Below are 19,834 nucleotides of genomic sequence, written 5' to 3'. Positions count from 1 at the left end.
TAAAAATCCGTCGCGTCTTATACTTACGCGATGTCCTCCGAACTCTTTGGCTCTGATCAACCTCCCGCCTTCGGGCATGCGACTCTTCCACTGTTTGGTCTTGAGCCCGGACATGTTTTCCTCAATCACGGTATGTAACCTCTCCCCACCGTACAGAAGTAAATGTCACGATATTCACTAAATTCTTTTGCCATAGGTTCTTATGGTGCCGTACCTCGCCCTGTTCAAAAATGGTGCAGCGATCATGCCGAAAAGGTCACAATATCCTGATCATTTTCCATGAGGTCCATTTTAATCAACTATTGCGGGATACCAAGGTTGAAGCAAATCCTGGGAGGTACTACCGCTCGGGTTTTCAACAACAACACATTGAAGCTCGCAGGCGGCTGTCTGAACTAGTTGGAGCACACGTCGACGAATGCGTGTTTGTCCCTAATACAACAGCTGGTGAGGTGTCTCATCTGGACAGGCTCTGCTGGTCGCTTCATGCATGAGATTGACTGAACTTTTATGCGCGACAGGGATCAACACCATTCTTCGAAATATCGAGTGGGAAGCACAAGATATTTTGATACAAGGTATGGTGCCGCTCTACTTCTTATTCATATATAAAGTCACTTACCACGCGGCCCATTTCAGCATCGACCACATTCCACGGTACCATCAGCACCATGCAATATATCTCCGACGTTCGCCCCCATCCCACCATCGAGACTTTCGAAATATCCTTCCCAGCGACGCACACCGCCATCATCGCCTCATTCAAGAAATACATCAAAGACATCAAAGCCAAATCGCAGGCGGCCCAGTCTGGCACTGACGCTCCCAAGGCGAAGGTCCTCGCCCTAATCGACTCAGTCGTGTCGCACCCTGCAGTATACTTACCTTGGAAAGAGATGGTTAAGATATGTCGCGAGGAGGGCGTTCTGAGTCTGGTTGACGCGGCGCATTCTGTTGGTCAAGAGATGGGATTGAACCTGAACGAAGTTCAACCGGACTTTTTCGTATCGGTAATGGCTTGACCTCCACCATCTACGTGCGTCAGAATGAGGTTTCCTCATGCCGTTTGTTCTGTCACAGAGCCTCCATAAATGGCTATACACTTGGCGATCCTGCGGCGTACTCTACGTACCTTTCCGGTTCTCTTGCTCTTGCTTCTAACCATACAATCAAAAACTCATATCTGTCACAGTAACCAGCATCTCATAAAGTCGGCGGTCCCCACTTCTGGGAACTACATCTCCTCGAAAGACATCCACGGTGGCCCCGCAACATCTAATAAATTTGTTATGCAACATCTACGTGCGTCCTTACCTTCGTGACGCACTTCTTCTTCTACCCAGTGTCAATGTTAGACTCACCATCAAACTTGTAGGACCCGGAAGGACAAACTACGCACCCTATCTTTCTGTCACCGTTGCTCTTGATTTCCGCGCTTGGCTAGGCGGCGAGAAAGCCATCAACCAGTACTGTAACAAGCTCGCTATTGACGGTGGAAAGCTTTTAGCGGACGTCCTTGGTACGACGGTCATGGATGATACCCCAGATAACGAACTGACATTGAACATGGTATCTATTTACTTCCGATCTCAAAATCATGTAGTCCTGCTCACTCACTCGCTATTTCCTTCTCCAGACGAACGTCGAACTTCCCATATCCGGGCGGGCTAACTCCAGCCTCGGCGAACTCGCGGACTCCATAGAGGTCGAACTCATGAACAAATGGCATATCCTTGCGTCCATATACCCTTATGCAGGTAAGTTATGGGTACGGTGTAGCGCCCAGATCTATAACGATGTGAGCAAAACCAAAGCGATTTCGTGTGTGCTATCTTCCTCGCTCACAAGTCGCTTTGATTGGCAGCTGTCCGACTTCGAACTTTTGTCTAAGGCTTTGGTTAGTATCTGCGGGAAGGCATAGAGATGGTTGGCATCGTCGCAACACTCAGGATTTCAGACTAGCAGCTCATTGCTCGCGACAGATTTCCGGCATCGGGATATGGTATTTTTGGTATACCCACGGGTTCTGTACACGCTGCTCCGCTTGAGAGCAATCCATACATATGTAACAGTCTCAAAAAATGACAACGCAGCTTAGCAGAAGAAAGTCCGCGGGGTCAACAAAATAATTTATCATGCGATCAGCCCGCCCAACACCATCTCAGTGGTCAATCAATTTGAAGCCCTCCGCCGCATCCTCCAAACCCGACTCGTCGACCGATATCACCACATATCCTTCCACGCCTCACAACGACGCTCAGACCTTCTGATGAGGGTCGTACGGCGCGGCGTTGGCGCCAAAGGAATGATTGGTGTCGGCATAGGGGTAGTTGGGCGCGTAGCCCGGCGCGCCAGTGAGAGCCTCCATGGACGCACGTCCGGGGGCGGCCTCGTACTTGTAGCCTGTCCCTGGGTAGTTTGCACCGGTTGCGAGAGGGACGTTTGCCTTCCACGACTGCTCGTCCTCCAGCTTCTGCGCGTAAGAGGACACGATGTATGCAGCCCCTAGATGTACGTCAAGGAATGCAGATGATCAGAATCTGATTATCACTAGTGGTAGAACGTGGCGAATGGGGACAGTGGCAGCCTGACTCACAGCACTGGATTAAAAGTCCGAGCACCATGGACGCAATAACGACGACTTTCCACCATGTGCTGTCCACCGTCTTGTTGCAGGTGTCGATAACATTCTGGTCTGTCGAGCCGTTGACGCAGTCCTTGACCAGATCGTCTTTGTCCGTCCTGAAGATTATGACGAGGTTCCAGACGTCCAAGGCGATGTTGACGCCGACAGCCCACCACAGCCAGTAAGCATACTGGGCGAGGGCGCGACGTGAACGGACGAAGGTCCCGATGAGACTGTGCGAAGAACCATGAGCAGTGCATGGGAGTAATTTGACAAGGAGGCAGAACGTACGCAATGAGTGACGAAAGGGCAACGAGAGAGTAGTAGACACCGGCAACGATCGCTGCAATTTTGTAATTCTTCGCAAGTTGCCCGCCTACATGAAGTCCGCCATTAGTCCCATACAAGATACCAAATATAAAGATATTTAATCACCCTCTTGGGCGATCCCAATCCACAGTACAGCAGCAATGAGGCCAGAGCCCAGAAGTTGGAAGAGGGAAATGACGAATGCACCGAGGCGCAGAGGCAGGCAGCAGCAGCAATGTCTAGCAGGCATCGTTATCAGATCTGAGCTCGATTTGCGAGAAACTTCGTAGGAGAGACTTCAGGAGACGTCGCAGGGACTCGTAACAGAGAAAAGAAAAATACACCTGTAGGCGGGAGGGGAGATGGGTAAGGGTTTAAATTGAGGTCGTTGGTGTGCTTATATATGTACTCCGTAACGGCATACACGGGTGATCGATGCTATGCATTGAGGTCATAGCCAACAGATGAGAACATGCTCTGAATGCAAGCGAAAATCGTGCCAAGCCTGAAACGTTGAGAACATCAATTTGAAGACCAGAGCCTGCCGAGATCACCAGCAAGCTGTACGTGCCCAAACATAAATATGGCGAGACCGAATCACCGAGGTGTTTTGTGGTCATCGTGGGCGAGACGGTAAGTTCATCCTGGCTCAACACTTGTTGTCCTGAGATAGATAGTGGGTTGACGAGTCCAGTGCAGATTAGTATCAGCGGCGCTACATGTCAAATGCGCCCCAGATCGGAGGACGGCGCCATCAATGTGAAGAACGCATATTGGAAACACCGCCTCGTTCCAACGGTACTGGGGCTATGGTGGTATGGGGGCTGCCATTTGGGCTTCTTGGATAGTCATAAACTTACCCGAACGAAGATGTCGATGTACACGGCGCAGACAGTGTCAGACACACTTACATGACTAATCATATCCCATCGATGAACGGACCGATATCACTGGAAGACTCGCAATGCGTAAACACGCAATATCTTCACGACACGGTGGAACGTCTGCTGCATCGCAAAAAAATCAGTTCCGTCTCGGTTGCATGTCTGGGATACGAAAATAGCACAGATACACACACCTCAAGGCTGTGGTGTTGGATCAAGAGTCCTCAAGAGCCGCCAAGGGGTAAACGTCGGTACGGACGGAGTACCAGATATGGACCGCCACGGACCGCCTCGCAGTTCGAAATGTGAGGCCCTCACTCGACATTGATCGTGAGCTACGGCGACGTTGGAGCGCCGGCCACAACTCAAAGACGGGACAGGGGCATCAAGAGAGGATACCCGTCTATTGGAGATACCGGTGTCGAGTATATCCGCGGCGCAAGACGCATGTCCTTGATGAACAAAATGCGCTCAAGAGCAGCGCTCAGGCTGCACATCTTCGAAAGTGAGGCAGAATGTGGGACCATGAAGGATGAGCAACGACAGAACTGGACAAACGGTCCTCCTTGCAGCACAGACGATGGAGTGATCGAGCATCGCGCTCGGCCGCTGGGTCGAGAGCATGCATGAGGACTTCACTGAGAACATGCAGGAAACCACATCGGTCAAATGTAAACGTCTCAAAAAACAGATAGACGCACCTGGCACTCCTCCACCGACGCCAAATCACCAACCTGCTGGTGTAAACGAGCTATACGGACAAAATGTACACACGAAGATGACTTTCAGAATGATGAAAGCAGATACTGAACATTGGCGCCAAACTATTCTAACAGAAGGACCCGATCTTCGCTGGAGTCACGAGAAAATCGCCGACGACGGATGAGTGTGAGCCATAAGTTATCGTACAAGATGTAGCGTTAAAAAAGCGAAGCCAAGTCAAAATTTCAAGACGCGCGCTGGAACTTGAAGCGACGTTGGGGGAAGATGGGGGACGGTTTGACCAACAAAAAAAACCGATATAGATTCAGGAGAAGAAGAATACAGACACACGAATCGAGAAGCCTTGAGACTGATGGCGACTGATGAGGAGGGATGAGCAGACAATGTCAAGATGAAGATCGAAGGCAAGAGGGAAGGAGACCGAGACAAGAAAAACAGAAGAGTTCTGCCTGAGAGAAAGGGAAGACGAATGCACAAACAGTCTCGAAAAGAAAGAGAGAAAAAAAGAGATGAAAAAAGGAGATAGAGCTATAGAGGACATCTGCATAACATAATAACATGATAAGGTTTGGTATGTATACAAAGACCTACAGGAACCAGTCATGTCAAGGCAAAGCATATGTGGGTGTCATAGTATCAATCAGTTTATGATGGTTGGGTGTATCATCACGGTGTCGACGCGCTCGTCGAGTATGCATAGATCATCAAGGGTCGTCAAGTGGTCGTTAGTGAGGTATCGCTGGGTTCGTAATGGTGGAAAAGGGAACGACCAAAAGACTGAAAACGGTGGTAAGGATTGTTGTGTGTGTTTATGATGACGATGATGCTGATTTCTGGACTTCGATGGCGGGGCTCCTCGGCCCTGGATGTACAAGATTAAATGGCGACTTGGGTTGAGCGGACAACATCGGCGACTGTGTTCCAGGTGTTCCAGACCAGGGTACGCCAGGGGCTTCAGCTGCTGCCTTGCGGGCTTCCTCGTGACGTTCCCAGAGGATCTGTGCCCATATTGGATTGGGAGGGATGCGGCCCACAATAGAGCGAAGGACTTCAAGCCTTGAGTAGAAGGGAACAAAAAACGTCAGTGGCATCTCCTAGCGAGGGGCTTTCACTGAAACACTCACCACTGCGCCTTCTCCTCATCGGTGTCCGCGAAAAATATAATTTCTTGGTCATGCGTAAACTTGACCCTGAACGAGCGTTCGACCCCATAGAGATCCTCGTACTCGTCCATATCCTTGCTAGTCCTCGCACCCTTCCGGGCATCCTCGATATCAATCACAGATACGGCTTTGCGGAGGTCGATGGTGGCCGTCGCTCTTCTTGTAACGTCGTTGTACGCGACGAGAGTGGAACCAATGATTCGGAATCGACGACGCCTCCATGTCTACACCAATCCAGCTTTAGTCTTCATACCCAACGCCAGAAGAAAGAAATATATGTAAACATACCGAGCAATCGCCTCCGTACTGCGTCAACGTCCCTTCGAAGTACGTCGTCTTATGCCAGGACATGTACTTCAACCCTCGACTGGCCTCCTCCAAACTCTGCGGCTGCTCATGCGCGGGCACCCCCGCGAGTATCGGAATCCTCAAAAAGCGCAGCACGAGCTGGCCGATCTGCATCGGCTGCATCCTCCCCCCCGGGCTGTCCAGTCTCTGCCCAATCAACGGATAACTCGTCTCGAACATGCGCGTGTCGCATCGACCGGCGATGTCCTTGAACTGTACAAAAGCGCGCGCGAGCGTCCCGTCGGGCTTGAGGTACCGCGCGAGGTTCTCGGGCAACTTGAACTCTGGCATCTTCGGTGGCACGCGAACGGGTTGAGCGACGGCTTTGGGGGGTCTCTTGGGCGAGGAGAAGAAGGAGCGCATGCCGCCCTTGGAGGGAGGAGGGGCCGCGAGTTGTTGGACGGCCTTTGGAGGTGCGGGAGGTGGTTGGGTCGCTTTGATCTGTGCTACGATATGTGGATCTGGTCGGACTTTCAGAGCGAGCGTGAATTCGAGTTTACTGTGCTCGATCCTGTTTTTCACGAACATCAGAGACTGCAGAGAAACATGAAAGGGTGACGAGAACAGGCTCACAGCTCGAATTCTTGGTCGATCCGGCAGTCCTTGGCCAATCGAGATTCGGGCGTGGTAACAAAATGAATGCCGTTATTGAGCGTACACGACACCGCTGTTGGCTCGCGTGGGATAGGGGCGTTTAAACCGATGACGCCAACGACTGTGTCCAAGGTGGCGGTGTCAGGGTCTCGATCTACGATTTGAACCTTGAACCTCTATCAAAACTCACCTCGCACGAACACCTTGCCATTCGACTTGCCCGGCTTCTCGTGCGCTCGATATTCCTTCAACTGTTTCGCATACTCGTTCTAATGAATTATTATCACATCAAGTCACAATCAGTTTCGTTATCAAACCATATATATATCGCGGCACGCCAACCAAAATGAAGAAAACGCTCACCATGTCAGACGGTCTCCTGACCGTTCGCCACGCCTTTCCGCTGTCCACATCGCCTGCGCTGCTCATATGCCCCACTTTCTCCATCTCCTGGGACGACGAAGCGTAGATCGTGCCCTCCCTTTCGCGTACATGATATTTCTGTTCAAAGCCAAAGAGACGGTCCAAAGAGGAAACGACACCAGTCAGCTTCCATCGATCGCAGACACACGATAACAACCCTAAAAAAAACTTCCGGTAGCGGGCCGAAAAGGGAAGAAAGGGAACGAACGAAACCGGACACAAGAGAAGAAGACACCCACATTCTTCGCCGCGCCACCCAACCTCATCAACTCCCTCTCAATACTATCCCTCAAATCCGCCTCATCCACATCCTCCCTCTTCACCCCCAACAACTTCTTCCCGCCCGTCGCCCCCAAGCCAAACTGTCCGCCCTCTTCCTGCTGCTGCTGCGACTTGACCTTATTCCCCCCATCGACCATCCCACTCCTTCGCTCGACATCCTCCGCATCACCGACACTGAGACTCCTGCGTCCTTTCCGCCTACCACCGCTCCCTTTGTGTCCAGGTACGTCCAGTCGTCCGCGCGATCGGGGTGCGTCCTCGCTATCTTCCTCGGACATGCCCTGCTGCTCTTCACGACGACGAAGCTCGCGTCTTTTCTCCATGATGGCCTGTTCGCGGTTCCGGATGTTGTCCTTCGGAGGTGGTGGTGGCGGAACAGCGGACTCGGCTGTATGATGATGATGATGGAGTCCTTCGGATTGTGATCGTGTGTGGGCGGATGCGCTGGTGGAGGCGTGCACAGGCGATGGTTCGTGCAAGGTGAGTGCCGGAAGTCCATGCCCGTTAGTGTGACCGTCGTCGTCCAAACTCGATGGCCTCTTCCCATCGAAATACATCGTCGCATCTTCCTCCGTTTCCTCTTCCTCTTCAACGTCCTCCTCACCTTCCTCTTCCTCCTCACCCCCCTCCTCCGCATTCTGAATATCCACATCCATCGAATCCCCCTCTCCCTCTCCCTCCTCCTCATCGCCCACAACCTCCACAACCGTCCTCTCCAACCTCATCTTCCCCACACTCACACTCGACCCAGAAGCCTTCGTCGACGAAGACCCCTTAGACGACCTCGACCCGCCCGCTCCCACACTATCGATATCATCCACCAGCCGATCCAACGCGCTCCTCGCCTCCTCAATATCCACATCCATCTCCTCCAAATCCAAATCCATCTCCCCATCCTCTCCAAACGGAATCCCCACCGGAACAGGAACAGGCAACGAGCTCTGTCTCTCGATGCCGCGTGGCCTCGAATGCGACCCAGCACCGGCGCGCGCCGTAGACCTCGAAGTCGACCTCGACACCGATCCCCACTTTCCCAAATCGAGATCAAACGTCGTCCCGGCATCGATAACATCCAGCCCCACGAAACTCGACGCGTCCGTCGCTCCCCCAACGCCGCCGCCAAGGAAGGCAGACGCGGACTCGGAGTACGCGCGCGTGTGTAGTGTCGGGCGCGGTGGATCTCGGGGTTGGGCGTCCGGGTCGATGGCCATGACGCCGTCGTAAGTCGGGTTATCCTGTCTCTTCATTGGCCGCGGTTTGAGTCCTTCCGTACCCTCTCCGTCTCCCTCGTGATCCGATTCGAGTTCGCCCATGATATCGTCCTCGATCTCCGTCGACACATCGACATTCCTGCCACCCTCAACACCCACACCCACACCCACACCCAGCCCCCCAACCGAAGACGACGGACTCTCCGTATTCCGTCTCCCCAACATCCTCCTCTGCACATCCTCCCTCCTAATCCTCGGTCCCCTCCCATTCGCACTCCCATTCAAACTCCCAACACTGCTGCTCGTCGATTCACCCAACACTCCCAGCCCGCGATGTAGAGGCAACGGCGACCCGACGCGCGCAGCGACGTATCCGAGCTCATGGTGACCGAATGGCGATCCGCCGCGCCCGGTGACAGATGCTGAGAGGGAGGGCGAACCGACGCGGCCAGTGAGTGAAGGCGACCCAACGCGTCCAGTGAGTGAAGGCGACCCAACGCGTCCAGTGAGTGAAGGCGACCCAACGCGCCCAGTGAACGAAGGCGACGCGACGCGTCCACTGATGGCGGGTATCGCGATCGGCTCCGCACGTGACCGCGTCAAAGGCGAATCTGTCCTCGTCAAAAAAGGCGAGTCCGTAATTTGAGTCGGTGAGTTCACATTCGTATTAGAATTAGTGCTGCCATTCAAACCCAAATTACCGAGCATCGGCGAGCCGCTCCTGCTCCTCGGCGTATCATTATACGAGATCCTCGACCTGCGCAATGACGCCGAAGCTGGTGCCGATTCGTCTTGTCCTAAGCTTGTATTGGTGGTGGTGTTCGCGTTGGTATTGATGCGCGGGAGAGAACTGAGATTCAGTGACTGAGAGGACGCGTTGGTGGTGGTGGTGGTAGTGTCCCGTTCTCGACTCGGACTCCCAAGGTTCGCGAGCTCCGCTTCGAGGCCCGTGAGCGAGACCTCCGAGTGTCCAATCGAGAGATTAAACGCGTCTCTGCTCTCGTCTTCCCCACCCTCTTCTTCGTCCTCTTCTCCTCCTCCTCTTGGGTGTGGGGGCTGTCGGTGTTTGGAATTGGGTGTCGCAGGCATAGCACGATGATGGTGATTGGAAATGGGATCCACAGAGTCCTCCCGCGCGTGTTCGTGTTCAGAGGGAACGGACGACATGAAAGACAGCTCGACGATGTGCATGTCCCCACTCTGCCCATCATCGCCATCACTTCCCTCTTCCTCTTCCTCTTCAGCAGCGGATTCAGGCGAAGGCGAATGCGAGCGAGATCGATGCCGCCGGTTCTTGTTCATCGTGATTGGGACGCCGAAGGGGTCGCCTCCAGATCCAGATCCCGAGGCTCGGGCTGAGATGCAAAACATCAGTGATTTGTTTGTTCCAGGAGCGCAGAGTGCGTACCTTCGAATTTCGGCGCATCTCGCAACAGATTCTCCAGTTCGAACCTCGGCACGCCCTCCTCTTCCCCCTCCTTTCCCTCGTGTGAAGGGCCCTCCTCCTCTCCTTCGCTCTCCTGTTCCGTCAGTTCCCCAAGCTCGCCACTATTGCGCCTCGCATCGCGCCGTCCCGAATGAATTTTGCCATTAGACGAGTGTATCGTAGGCGTGCGTGGAGAGTCGGGACGGGACGGTGTCCCCGAAGTGTTGGCTGTGGTAGGGGTGAGTGGGGATTCAGGACGAGAATGTGTGGCGGTGGCGCGTTCGGCATGGTGGGAACGTCCATAAGGCACGCCGTCCTCGGTCTCGGCATCCGGCGGCAGGACGACGGCACCGTGAAGCTCATCATGTTCAGGCGTCCTCGCTGACGCCCGTTCGTTGCTCCCAGCACCTTGAAGCATGGAGTCCATGAGGCCAGTGATGCTGTCGTCGGCAGGGAGGTAACGCCCCGATTGCTCGCGATCGTCGGGTTCCTCTTCTTCTTCGTCGTGTTCATGAGGCTGGCCGTGGTGGTGGTGTTGGTGCGAGTGCTGATCAGGCCGCCGATGGGCAGAGGGTTGTCGGTGAGATCCTCCATTTAGGGCGTCAGGCTCCGGATCGCCGTAATCGTCGTGATCGTCGTCGTCGGAGATGTCGAAGGGATGCTCGTCGACCTCCATCGAAGACTCGTCGCGGTCGAACTCGAGGACATCGCACTGTTCATCAAACGTGACCGTCTTGCGCCTCTGGCGCTTGCCCCCCACCTCGCCGCCGAAGATGCGTGGGCCATGGAGACGTTTGGAGACGAGGGAGGAGCGGGTGGGCGAGGCGGAGCGACTGGAAGGGCTCGGGACGAGGATCGCTTTCGAGGGCGGAGGGGCGAGAGGTTCGTCGTCATTTCCACTGTCACCGTCGAGATCCCCCTCGGTGTCGAACCCTGCGTCGTCCACGTCCTTCTCGCTCCCATGTGTGTCGACGGAGGATGCTCTGAACGGGGACTTTGTGACGGGCTCTGCCTGCACGAGACCAGCGAGACCTCTGGACTGCCTCCGTTTGAAACCGAGCGGGGGCTGCTCGTTCTCTACCATCGAGCTCGGTCTCGGTCTCTTCTCGCCACTGACTCTCCGCGGCGACGGGCTCTTGACGGTGGATGGGCGGTTGTTGTTGTGGCCACTCTGGGACTGTGGCGGGCCCGCGCGGAAGGGAGACTGGGAGACGAGGTTGGAGGTGCGGAGTTTGGAGTAGGTGTTGGAGGAGCGGCGGGAGAGCTGGGATGCATGGGGCCGGAGATGGGGTTGTTGTTGTTGTTGTGGCGGTTGTGAATGGGAGTCGCGCTTTGAGATGCGGAGGGGAGTGGTGGGGCGGCCGGGGTTGGTGCTGGGTGGGGGCCACTCTGGCTCTGGAGAGTTTGAGAGCGCGCGGTCTCGGAGGGGGCCCATGAATTATTGTATAGGGGCGGTCGTGAGAGAGAATGGTCGAGGTCGTGAATTGAGGGACGGTAATACAGAGAGCAATGCGAAAGGTCGTGAAGCGTTCGTGAGAGCGGAGAAAGAAGGAGGGCAGGGAAACGAGCGCGCGCCGAGGCGAGGCAGCGCGCGGGAAAAGACACACAACGCCAGATCCGTGAACAAGGACCCGTGGGAACAGATCCCAGATCCACAATCGCGTTCGACTTGGTCACGCGACCGTGCTGCACAACCCACGTGACCGCGTTCTGCCCTCTTTGTGATTCGAATTTCGTCGCCCGCCATCAGATAATGTTCTTCGCTCGTCTCTCCCGCCGGCCTCGAGTGCTCCTCTTTCTCCTCGCTCTTGCATTCGTTCTCTGGGGTCTTGTTTACCGCCCCGGATCGCTCGCTCTCCTGCTCAGTCGACGTCAGCACCCAGGCACAAACGACAGCCTGCGCGTCATCCTCGACACCGTCCACGGCAGCCTCTCCCGAGCTGTCAACTTATCGATTGCCAATGCACAGCCCTCCGCCTCCCTTCTCCATTCTTGGCCCTCTGCTCATCATGCGCGACCTGTTTCAGCCTCTGCAGAGCACGCGCTCCTCTGCGACCTTCTATCCGGAAAAGCAATCTACGTCGTCGGGCCCCAGCCCACGAGCTATCTCCTCCACGACCTCCTCCTCCACTCTCTCCACTCCCCTGACACATGCAACGGCCCCTCCCTCTGTTCCTTCCACCCTCTCTGCTCTGACGACATTCATCCCCCGCCCTCCTCTGACCCCTCCCGCCGCCTCGGCTCCCTCAAACCAAACGATATCATCGGCTCCAACACTTCCCTCCTCCGCTACATCTCCTCCGACACGCTCTATCCCTCTCCCGATCCCTTCCATCCCAGGTTTCTCGGTCCTGTCGTGGATGAGCAGACAGGCGTGCGTGTGACCGACGCGAGGTGGACTGCGCAGGTCTCGAGGAACGCGGGCGTGCTCGTCCTTAATCGTGGTCCCGTTCCCGCTCCGGCGTGGAGCTACGGAAGTCACAGACTCTCTTGGCTCGATGATCTCCTCCGGTCGTCTCCCTCTGAACTCAAGCCCTCATCCGACCTCGAAAAGATCATCCTCGCAGCACTGCACACGACTCTCACGACCTACCTCCCCTCCCTGCTCACCCACCTCTCCGCTCTTCGCACCGCAGATGGTTTTCCTCCGATCTTGGGTACTCGACCGGTCATCTGGCACGCGAGCTGGTACATGCTTCCGCCTTCTTGTTATTCTCGTGCTCGTTCTGGCTCTGGTTTCGGTTCTGGCCCTCACTTAGGGGCTACAGAGGGGTCAGACTTGTTGCCTCCTGAGCTCACATACCTCCTAGCCATCATCGACGGTGTGATATGTGATCCCTGGAATGTGTATTACAACATCCAAGGTCCGCCCACTCTTTCCCACCTCCATACTCTTCATTTTCTTTCACTGACGATGAAACATGACAGTCTACCTCCACTCCCTAATCCTCCCGCACATCCTCCCCTCCTACAACATATCCTACCTCCCCCTCCCCCTCCCTTCTGCTCCCAACAACTCCACATGCCCAAACCCGACCCTAGGACCCGCCCCCACCCCCAAAGAACGTGACTGTCTCAGACCAAAACTCGAAAGCGAGAGGGGACGGAGATTGGGTGCTGGGTTCATTAAGGGGCTGAGTCGGGCGTTGGAGATTTGGGAGGGGGAGAGGGTCCAGGTCCAGGTCCAGGCGAAGGGTGGTGGGAAGGAGACGGAGGGGGGATGAGATGGAGATGGAGACGGAGGGGCATATAAGTAAGGGTTCTTGTTCATTTCGTTTTCACATCCTTGTGTCTCCTACACCCTCAAACCTCATCAATCGTCAATCGTCAATCGTCAATCACCTCCAATAATTTATGTAAAACAAGTACGCAAAAAAAAAAATTCATCAAAGCGTACGTATGTACGTAGGCTATATCTGTAACTTACGAATGTAGGCTATGTCTGTACTGTACGAATGTAGGCTATGTCTGTAACTTACGAATGTCAGCAGTTAGTCAACGTCAAAGTCCATGTACATCGCGCGTCGTGACGGGTCTGTATCCAATGAATATACAGTGCAATGCGATACGATGCAATGTGAACGAAAGATGTGGGAGGGTGGGTATCGCCGGATCCGGGTGTCAGTGTATATAACGAGAGAGAGAAGGAATCGAAGGGAATCGAATAAATAATGCTAAAACAATGCTTAAACGATGCAAAACAAGAAGATACGAAAGGATTGGCGGATGATACAGCGTGCAGGAATATAAAGCAGAATGAAAAAGATGATGTGTCGCGCGTAGAAAGAATCCCGGTCTGTCAGGAAGTCAGGAAGTCAGGAAGCCAGGCAGTCCAAATGAGTCCTGGAGAATAACGGTCCTGAGTGATATGTGAGCCGTGGGGGGCGTCCTGTCCAGCTCGAGAATTCGTACGTCCCATCCGGTCCGAACGTGCCACACCGCCCAAGGCCGCCCATAACTGTCACCAAGGTCCACCACCACGCACAACCGTCCCATCCGTCCACCCATCCGTCCATCCTCCGACCCCCATCCCGCTCCCCATCCGCCCTCGTCCCCGCTTCAAACCTATACTCCAAGCTAACCATACAGTCTATGAAGACCGATAATACGGATCCGCATAACTCTCATACGACGACATCCGATTCAAATCCCTCTCCTTATTATTATTATTCCTCGGAAACGAAAGACTCTCAAACGGCCTATCCCCACCCATATCCGAATCCTCCTCAGAATCCCCCGCGTCCTCCACTTCGCCTTCCTTCATTGCCCCCTCCTTCGTTGCCGTTAATCCGTGCGTGCGAGAATGCGGGTTACTGAGCAACGTCTCCTCGGAAGATATCCTGCCGTGCGGGCTTTGGTCTTGGTGCTGCTCGAGATCGATGTCGACGTCATGATGCAGCCCAGGCGACACGTTCTCATACCCCACAAACGCGAACGACGACCCCGCCGACTCCCTATCCCTATTCACATCTCCAGACACCCTCCCCTGCCCCTGCCCTTGCACACTCCCCTCCGACCCATTCGACCCATTCGAGTCCGTTTTCTGGTGTCGATGTAAATGCAGGTGCGGAGGCGAAGGCAGATGCTGTTGTAAATGATTAAGATGGAACGAGAACGTCGATTCGCGTTGGCCAGCGGATGCGGATGAAGAGTCGTCGAGGAGATGTTTCGTTTCGGAGGTGTATGGTGAGTTGGTGTCGGAGTTGGATTTGGAGTTGGAGTTGGATTTGGTGTATGTGGAGGGTGAGGGTGAGTTTGAGCCGGACTCTGTGTTCTCGACGGGCGCGACGGACGTCCAGGCGTATTCTTGGGAGAGTTTGGAGGCGTAGGCGTGTAGTGCGTAGGTCGTCACTGAATCAGAGACACGACAGTGAGAACTCGTTCGAATCACGAATGCAAGGAAGAATGAAATTGTAAGCAGGGACTCACGAGGCTGCACAATCAGCATCCCAATCACACTCAGCACAACGACCGCAGGTCCCGCCCAGCCCTTCTCCTGCAACGTACAATCCCTCGTCTCGCCATTCTTCGCCTCGCAGTCGTTCAGAACGGTAGATGGGGAGGTCGAGAAATACGCCCAGAGGTAGAGGATGTCGATGAGTAGTTCGGGGACGGTGCACCACGCGAGGGAGGTCGAGTAGAGCTGGAGGACAGGGGGTGTGCGGGTGACAATGGCTGCGAGGCTGTTTTTTTTGTTAAAATCAAGAGCGTCAGGACTCAGCCAGGATACGAAAAGCGTATGCTGAGGACTGTACGTACCCGACGATCGAAGAAAGCGCGACGAATGCGTAAAACACACCAGCGATGACCACAACCGCCTTCTGTCCGACCTCACTATTCGCTATCGAAACGTAAACGCCACATACAGGATGTCGTCAGACATGGCTCCAAGAAACTGCGCATGATAGCCTTGTGGAGTGAGAATTACGCACGGAATTCGGGGAACAAAACGAAAGCGCCGGCCGCGGAGAGGATGCCGACGATGAGCAGGAAGGCAGACATGCCTAGTGCGACGAAGCGCAGGGGGATGAAGGCGAAGCAGAATGAACGGGCGCCCATTGTTTTGACCGGGGTGGAAAGGGGTTCGAACGGATAGAGGTCGTGAACTCAAGAGGTGAGTCGGATGAGTTCGTGGAGTTCGTAAATGCAACTAGCTGGTTTCGGATGTGGAGCCCGCAGACCAGGGCGATTTCAAAGCGGAAGAGGAAAGAGAGAGAGAAGAAGGAAAAGGGAGGCGAAGTGGGAACTCGTGTGGGGACTCAGGAGACACAGGTTATATACCCTCACACATAATGAACCCTATCCCCCAATCCTCGATCATCGCACTGAACACTCGGACTCGCTTGTCCGGCCTGCGTGTTTTATGATCTCAAACCGACGAGACCGCGCCTCGGGCTCACTGGAGGGCGACCAAGTGAATTATCGGCCTGACCGAGGCGCTTAGCCACCACAGCCCTCCAGTCTGCGCATTGCGACGGTGTCGACTAGTGGGACCGTGCACGGTGCTTGGACCTGCTTGGACCTGTGTACAGAGGGGTCACCGCCTCCAGGAAAGGGGTGACATCACTTCGTCGCGTATCCAAAACGAGGACAGAATGATTGCGTCCGTGTCAGGATGAGGGTGTTCCAGTAGTCTAAAAGTTGATGGAGACAGATATACCATCATACCATGGGCCGTGCTGAAGTCAAAGTGGACTGAAAGGTTGGAAATCTCTGAACATTGCTGGTGATGGTTGAAAACACGAGGCGGCGCGAGCGAGATGGATGGATTGGGCGAACTTTGCGCCAATTTTTCGGGTAGTTGATCCGGATTGGTCTCCGTCGGTGGGTGAGCCAGCCCATTGTACGCCACGGTGAGACGCGGTGCAGAATGGGTGGCCATTCGCCATGGGATACATGGGCCCATCCAGCTATAATAAATAGACACACAAAACGATTTCTATCACGACCAAGATACATTCCGAACAAGCGTCCACACTACTACTATCTTCCAAAATAGACAGAAACTCGAACAACAAACATCACAAACATCACAAGATACACAAGTACAGATAGTAGCCAGCCAGCAAGTACAAAACACATCAGGCCGTCTTTCTTGTATGACAGCCTTTGATTTTCCAGTCATTTGATACTTCGAGCGTCCGTTCTTACATCCCCAAAAATCCTTCCCTATAGATCCATCGTGTCTCTCACCTCCAACAAGCAAGGCAGATCCCAACCACGGACGCTCCGCATCCGCGAATCGCCCTTACCTACTGCCTTCCAATATGCGTCCCCGCCAACTCCCTCTCCAACTCCGCGCTCGGATCATCCATAACCGGACTCGACGGCCTCTGCCCTCCAGCGCCCGCCGCACCTTGCTGACCAGCCTGTCCTCCAGCCGGATTGTACGAGTACGTGTTCGTACCGGAGTAGTACCCCGACGTGGCCCCGTTCGCAGGGACGTCCTCCTGGATGGGTGAGGCGGCGATATCGTCGTGCGAGGGGATGGGAAGCGTGTCCTGACGGCGGCCTTGGGAGGCGGCGCGTGCTTGAGCGCGGACTTCCTGGCGGAAGAGGTTGACTTCGTCGACGATGAGCTTTTTCATGCCTTCGATGGAATCTTCTTCCTCAAAGTCGAAGTCGAAGGTCTAGTGAAGGGTTATACGGGTCAGATCAGATATTGTGAGACGACTTGCAGAATTTTTGTAGGGGAAACAAAGCGCGTACCGTGGGGCAGACGGGCTCGTCAGATGGATCGTGCCAAACTGCAAGGTACGGGTGTTCAAGCGCTTGCTCGCAAGTAATTCTGTCAAATGATTTAAGAACTTCCTGACAAACGACTCGTGAGCATACGAGACGATGCTCACCGTTTGGCAGGATCGAAGTTCAACATCTTCGATAGCAAGTCGATGGCTTGCGGGTTAGCTTGCGGGAAGAGCTGCTGGAATGGAACTCTAGGCCTGATGGGCAGAGAGCGAATGTAGTCTTGAGCCCTGGGCGAACCGACCCGCCTCAAAGTGTCCTCAGAGGGAGTACCGAGGTAGTGCAGGATTTGGTTCAATTGATCGACATAGCTGTCGAACCACAACAGTTAGCGGCTTCGAATTTGCTCTTACGGGACGATGGATACGTACTCCCGGCCTTTGAAGATAGGCTTGCCTGCCAAAAGCTCTGCGAGAATACAGCCAACGCTCCACACGTCGATGGCAGATGCCTGGGTTGATGGCAAATATTGCGCTCAGTAAGGCAAAGACAAAAACACAGGTTCCAGATACGCACATAGTTTGCAAAACTCAACATAATTTCGGGAGCGCGGTACCACCTGGTGGCTACGTACTCAGTCATGAACCCTTGCCTCTGTTGCTGGTTGAAGCCACGCGCGAGACCGAAGTCACAGATCTTAAGCTATTCATAGTCAATGATATCAGAATTTCAGAACGATAGATCAGAGCAGAAGAAGAGGAACGAACCTCGCAATCGGCATTCACCAGGAGATTTCCTGGTTTGAGGTCGCGATGAAGAACGTTGGCCGAGTGAATATACTTTAGGCCACAAAGGGTTTGATAGATGAACGATTGGAAGTGGGCATCGGACAAAGGCTGCCCGGATCGAATCTGGAAGAGGGAGGGTCGTTCATGAGTTCTTCAGCTTTCTGACATTTTCACACCCGATTCAGAAGGAAAGGGACGGGGCTATGGGCTAGGCGGCGATATTGCGGGAAAGACATACGATGGCATGCAGATCAGCCTCCATGAGTTCTTCCTGCGAAAGATTACGATGATCAATCAGCCAAGGGTCAGCCAAGGCGCAGAAAGAAAGACGCACATAAAGATAGACTTCGTCGAAGTTCCCACTCGCATCGAAGACAATATCCATGTCATAGAGGCAAGTGATCTAATGTTATCAAAGGTAATATTGGCGCCACGGAAGTTATAGGGGCAGTGTGGCGAGCGTTAGATGGAAGGTTGATATGTCCGTGGGGTCACGCAAGAGAAGGAGGGAAAGAATCAGCAAACATCCAAACATGATCGCACACAGTGGCCGGGCGCTGAGGGAGGTGCGTTGCTATGAAGGAGGGGACAAAGTGATGCCTACGTTCTTGTGCCTCCGGAAATGATGGAGCAGTCTATTGGCGAGGAGATATTTTGTTCAGTAACAGTATTCCGAGTATACGTGTGCCAGAAACGTACTTGATTTCTCGCAAACATCTCTTGGTCAAGATCCTCTAAGAATAGACCCGCAGCACCAGGATCCTAGGGTGAACATCGTGACCTCGCAAGCGTCCTTGGAGTGGGGACGAACCTTGGTATTGATGTTTGTGATCTTTTTAATGGCACAGCCCTCGCCGGTCCTCCTGTGCTTTGCGCTGACGACGCAACCATAAGCTCCCTGACCGAGTTCCTTGACGAACTGGTACTCAGAGTCGACGACGAACGTCGAGTTCAAAGCCTGAAACGAGTGGCGCTGCATGATAGGAAGCGTCTGCTTCAGTTAGCTCGGGTATTCGGCGACTCAAGTTGAGGGTATTTGTGAGGGAAACGGAGAGGAAGAGGTCGAGTGTGTTGTTGGTAGCTGCCCACCTTGACGGTCGTCTACAAGTACGATATTTGGATCGGCCATCGATCATTCCGATCCAGCTATCGGCGCTTGCCACTCCGGCAACACAATAAAACGCCACAAACGGTCGCTCTTCACCTCCGTCCTCCGAGTCTTCTCGTCTGTGAATCCTCCATGGAACAAACTTGCAATCGATAGCTCTCCTGCACGGTCAATGAGACTCGATGTTCCTCTTCACCAACGCGATTACTTTGTGACTTCAGCCTGTAGTAGCTTCCGCTGGCTCATGATCCTCAGTCCAAAAAAGTAATTCACTGCCTAATGCCGATTCCATCTCTGCTCTGCCATCACAAACCTTCTTCAGAGCGCTTGGAAGCGCTCGGGTCACGAAATAGCATACACAACACCTTGGATATCGAGCGCCGCAGGCCTTATGACCTCCCTCTTTAACCGTATCAGCAACCGTGACTGTTCGTGAACTCGACTCATCTACGCTTCTGCACTACTGTCGCTCGCACGAACTGGAAGTCGGTGACAGGAATTAGAGTGCATATTTTCCTTGAGAGGCTCGTCGGATTTAGAAGTTCTACCACAGAAGAGGAGCACACTCTCAATCGGCCCATTTGTTTTGGGAATTTATTCTTTTTGTTGCTCAGCAACTGAACTACCACTTACTCCATTCATGGAGGCGCCATTACCTGGGCCGAGGAGATGTTCATATGTATGAGATGCCCCATCCTACTGCGGGCGCAACACCTGCCAGAGCAACGTCGTGAAGCAATTCCGTGCTGCAGACCCTCTGCTAA

General features: G+C 54.0%; 6 protein-coding genes across 6 annotated transcripts; 2 read left to right on the top strand and 4 right to left on the bottom strand.

Moving 5' to 3' along the window:
• Window positions 1-30: 30 nt before the first annotated feature.
• On the top strand, window positions 31-1,921 carry STEHIDRAFT_60844 (PLP-dependent transferase; the record flags this gene model as incomplete). Its single annotated transcript, XM_007305722.1, has 10 exons — window positions 31-130; window positions 197-255; window positions 318-447; window positions 522-578; window positions 640-1,010; window positions 1,081-1,139; window positions 1,193-1,302; window positions 1,376-1,569; window positions 1,637-1,798; window positions 1,865-1,921. The coding sequence occupies 10 exons, from the start codon at window positions 31-33 to the stop codon at window positions 1,919-1,921; spliced, it is 1,299 nt and encodes a 432-aa protein (XP_007305784.1).
• Window positions 1,922-1,972: 51 nt separating this feature from the next.
• STEHIDRAFT_123004 (uncharacterized protein) lies at window positions 1,973-3,300 on the bottom strand. The gene is made up of 4 exons (XM_007306146.1): window positions 3,062-3,300; window positions 2,918-3,002; window positions 2,597-2,859; window positions 1,973-2,505 (listed from the first exon to the last, which is right to left on the bottom strand). Exons 1-4 carry the CDS (start codon window positions 3,183-3,185, stop codon window positions 2,258-2,260), a joined length of 720 nt encoding a protein of 239 aa, XP_007306208.1. The 5' UTR covers window positions 3,186-3,300; the 3' UTR covers window positions 1,973-2,257.
• A 1,514-nt stretch (window positions 3,301-4,814) lies between these two features.
• Window positions 4,815-11,549, bottom strand: STEHIDRAFT_81965 (uncharacterized protein). The gene is made up of 8 exons (XM_007305769.1): window positions 9,972-11,549; window positions 7,310-9,918; window positions 7,011-7,148; window positions 6,838-6,916; window positions 6,627-6,768; window positions 5,994-6,564; window positions 5,667-5,929; window positions 4,815-5,598 (listed from the first exon to the last, which is right to left on the bottom strand). Exons 1-8 carry the CDS (start codon window positions 11,422-11,424, stop codon window positions 5,352-5,354), a joined length of 5,502 nt encoding a protein of 1,833 aa, XP_007305831.1. The 5' UTR covers window positions 11,425-11,549; the 3' UTR covers window positions 4,815-5,351.
• A 193-nt stretch (window positions 11,550-11,742) lies between these two features.
• STEHIDRAFT_158799 (uncharacterized protein) lies at window positions 11,743-13,213 on the top strand (the record flags this gene model as incomplete). The annotated part of the gene is made up of 2 exons (XM_007306145.1): window positions 11,743-12,853; window positions 12,918-13,213. 2 exons carry the CDS (start codon window positions 11,743-11,745, stop codon window positions 13,211-13,213), a joined length of 1,407 nt encoding a protein of 468 aa, XP_007306207.1.
• Window positions 13,214-13,431: 218 nt separating this feature from the next.
• STEHIDRAFT_169914 (uncharacterized protein) lies at window positions 13,432-16,201 on the bottom strand. Its single transcript, XM_007306144.1, has 4 exons — window positions 15,422-16,201; window positions 15,249-15,330; window positions 14,919-15,172; window positions 13,432-14,840 (listed from the first exon to the last, which is right to left on the bottom strand). The coding sequence occupies exons 1-4, from the start codon at window positions 15,546-15,548 to the stop codon at window positions 14,080-14,082; spliced, it is 1,224 nt and encodes a 407-aa protein (XP_007306206.1). The 5' UTR covers window positions 15,549-16,201; the 3' UTR covers window positions 13,432-14,079.
• Window positions 16,202-16,741: 540 nt separating this feature from the next.
• On the bottom strand, window positions 16,742-19,047 carry STEHIDRAFT_100099 (CMGC/MAPK/ERK protein kinase; the record flags this gene model as incomplete). Its single annotated transcript, XM_007306143.1, has 12 exons — window positions 18,774-19,047; window positions 18,662-18,696; window positions 18,567-18,597; window positions 18,297-18,365; window positions 18,201-18,233; window positions 17,942-18,085; window positions 17,751-17,876; window positions 17,606-17,685; window positions 17,339-17,545; window positions 17,199-17,277; window positions 16,887-17,119; window positions 16,742-16,820 (listed from the first exon to the last, which is right to left on the bottom strand). Exons 1-12 carry the CDS (start codon window positions 18,939-18,941, stop codon window positions 16,742-16,744), a joined length of 1,284 nt encoding a protein of 427 aa, XP_007306205.1. The 5' UTR covers window positions 18,942-19,047.
• Between the last annotated feature and the right edge of the window lie 787 nt (window positions 19,048-19,834).

This window comes from Stereum hirsutum (genome assembly GCF_000264905.1).
Source record: "Stereum hirsutum FP-91666 SS1 unplaced genomic scaffold STEHIscaffold_10, whole genome shotgun sequence".
Lineage (NCBI taxonomy): Eukaryota > Fungi > Basidiomycota > Agaricomycetes > Russulales > Stereaceae > Stereum > Stereum hirsutum.
The sequence above is the reverse complement of the archived record's forward strand: the minus strand, read 5'-3'. Positions and strand labels throughout refer to the sequence as shown.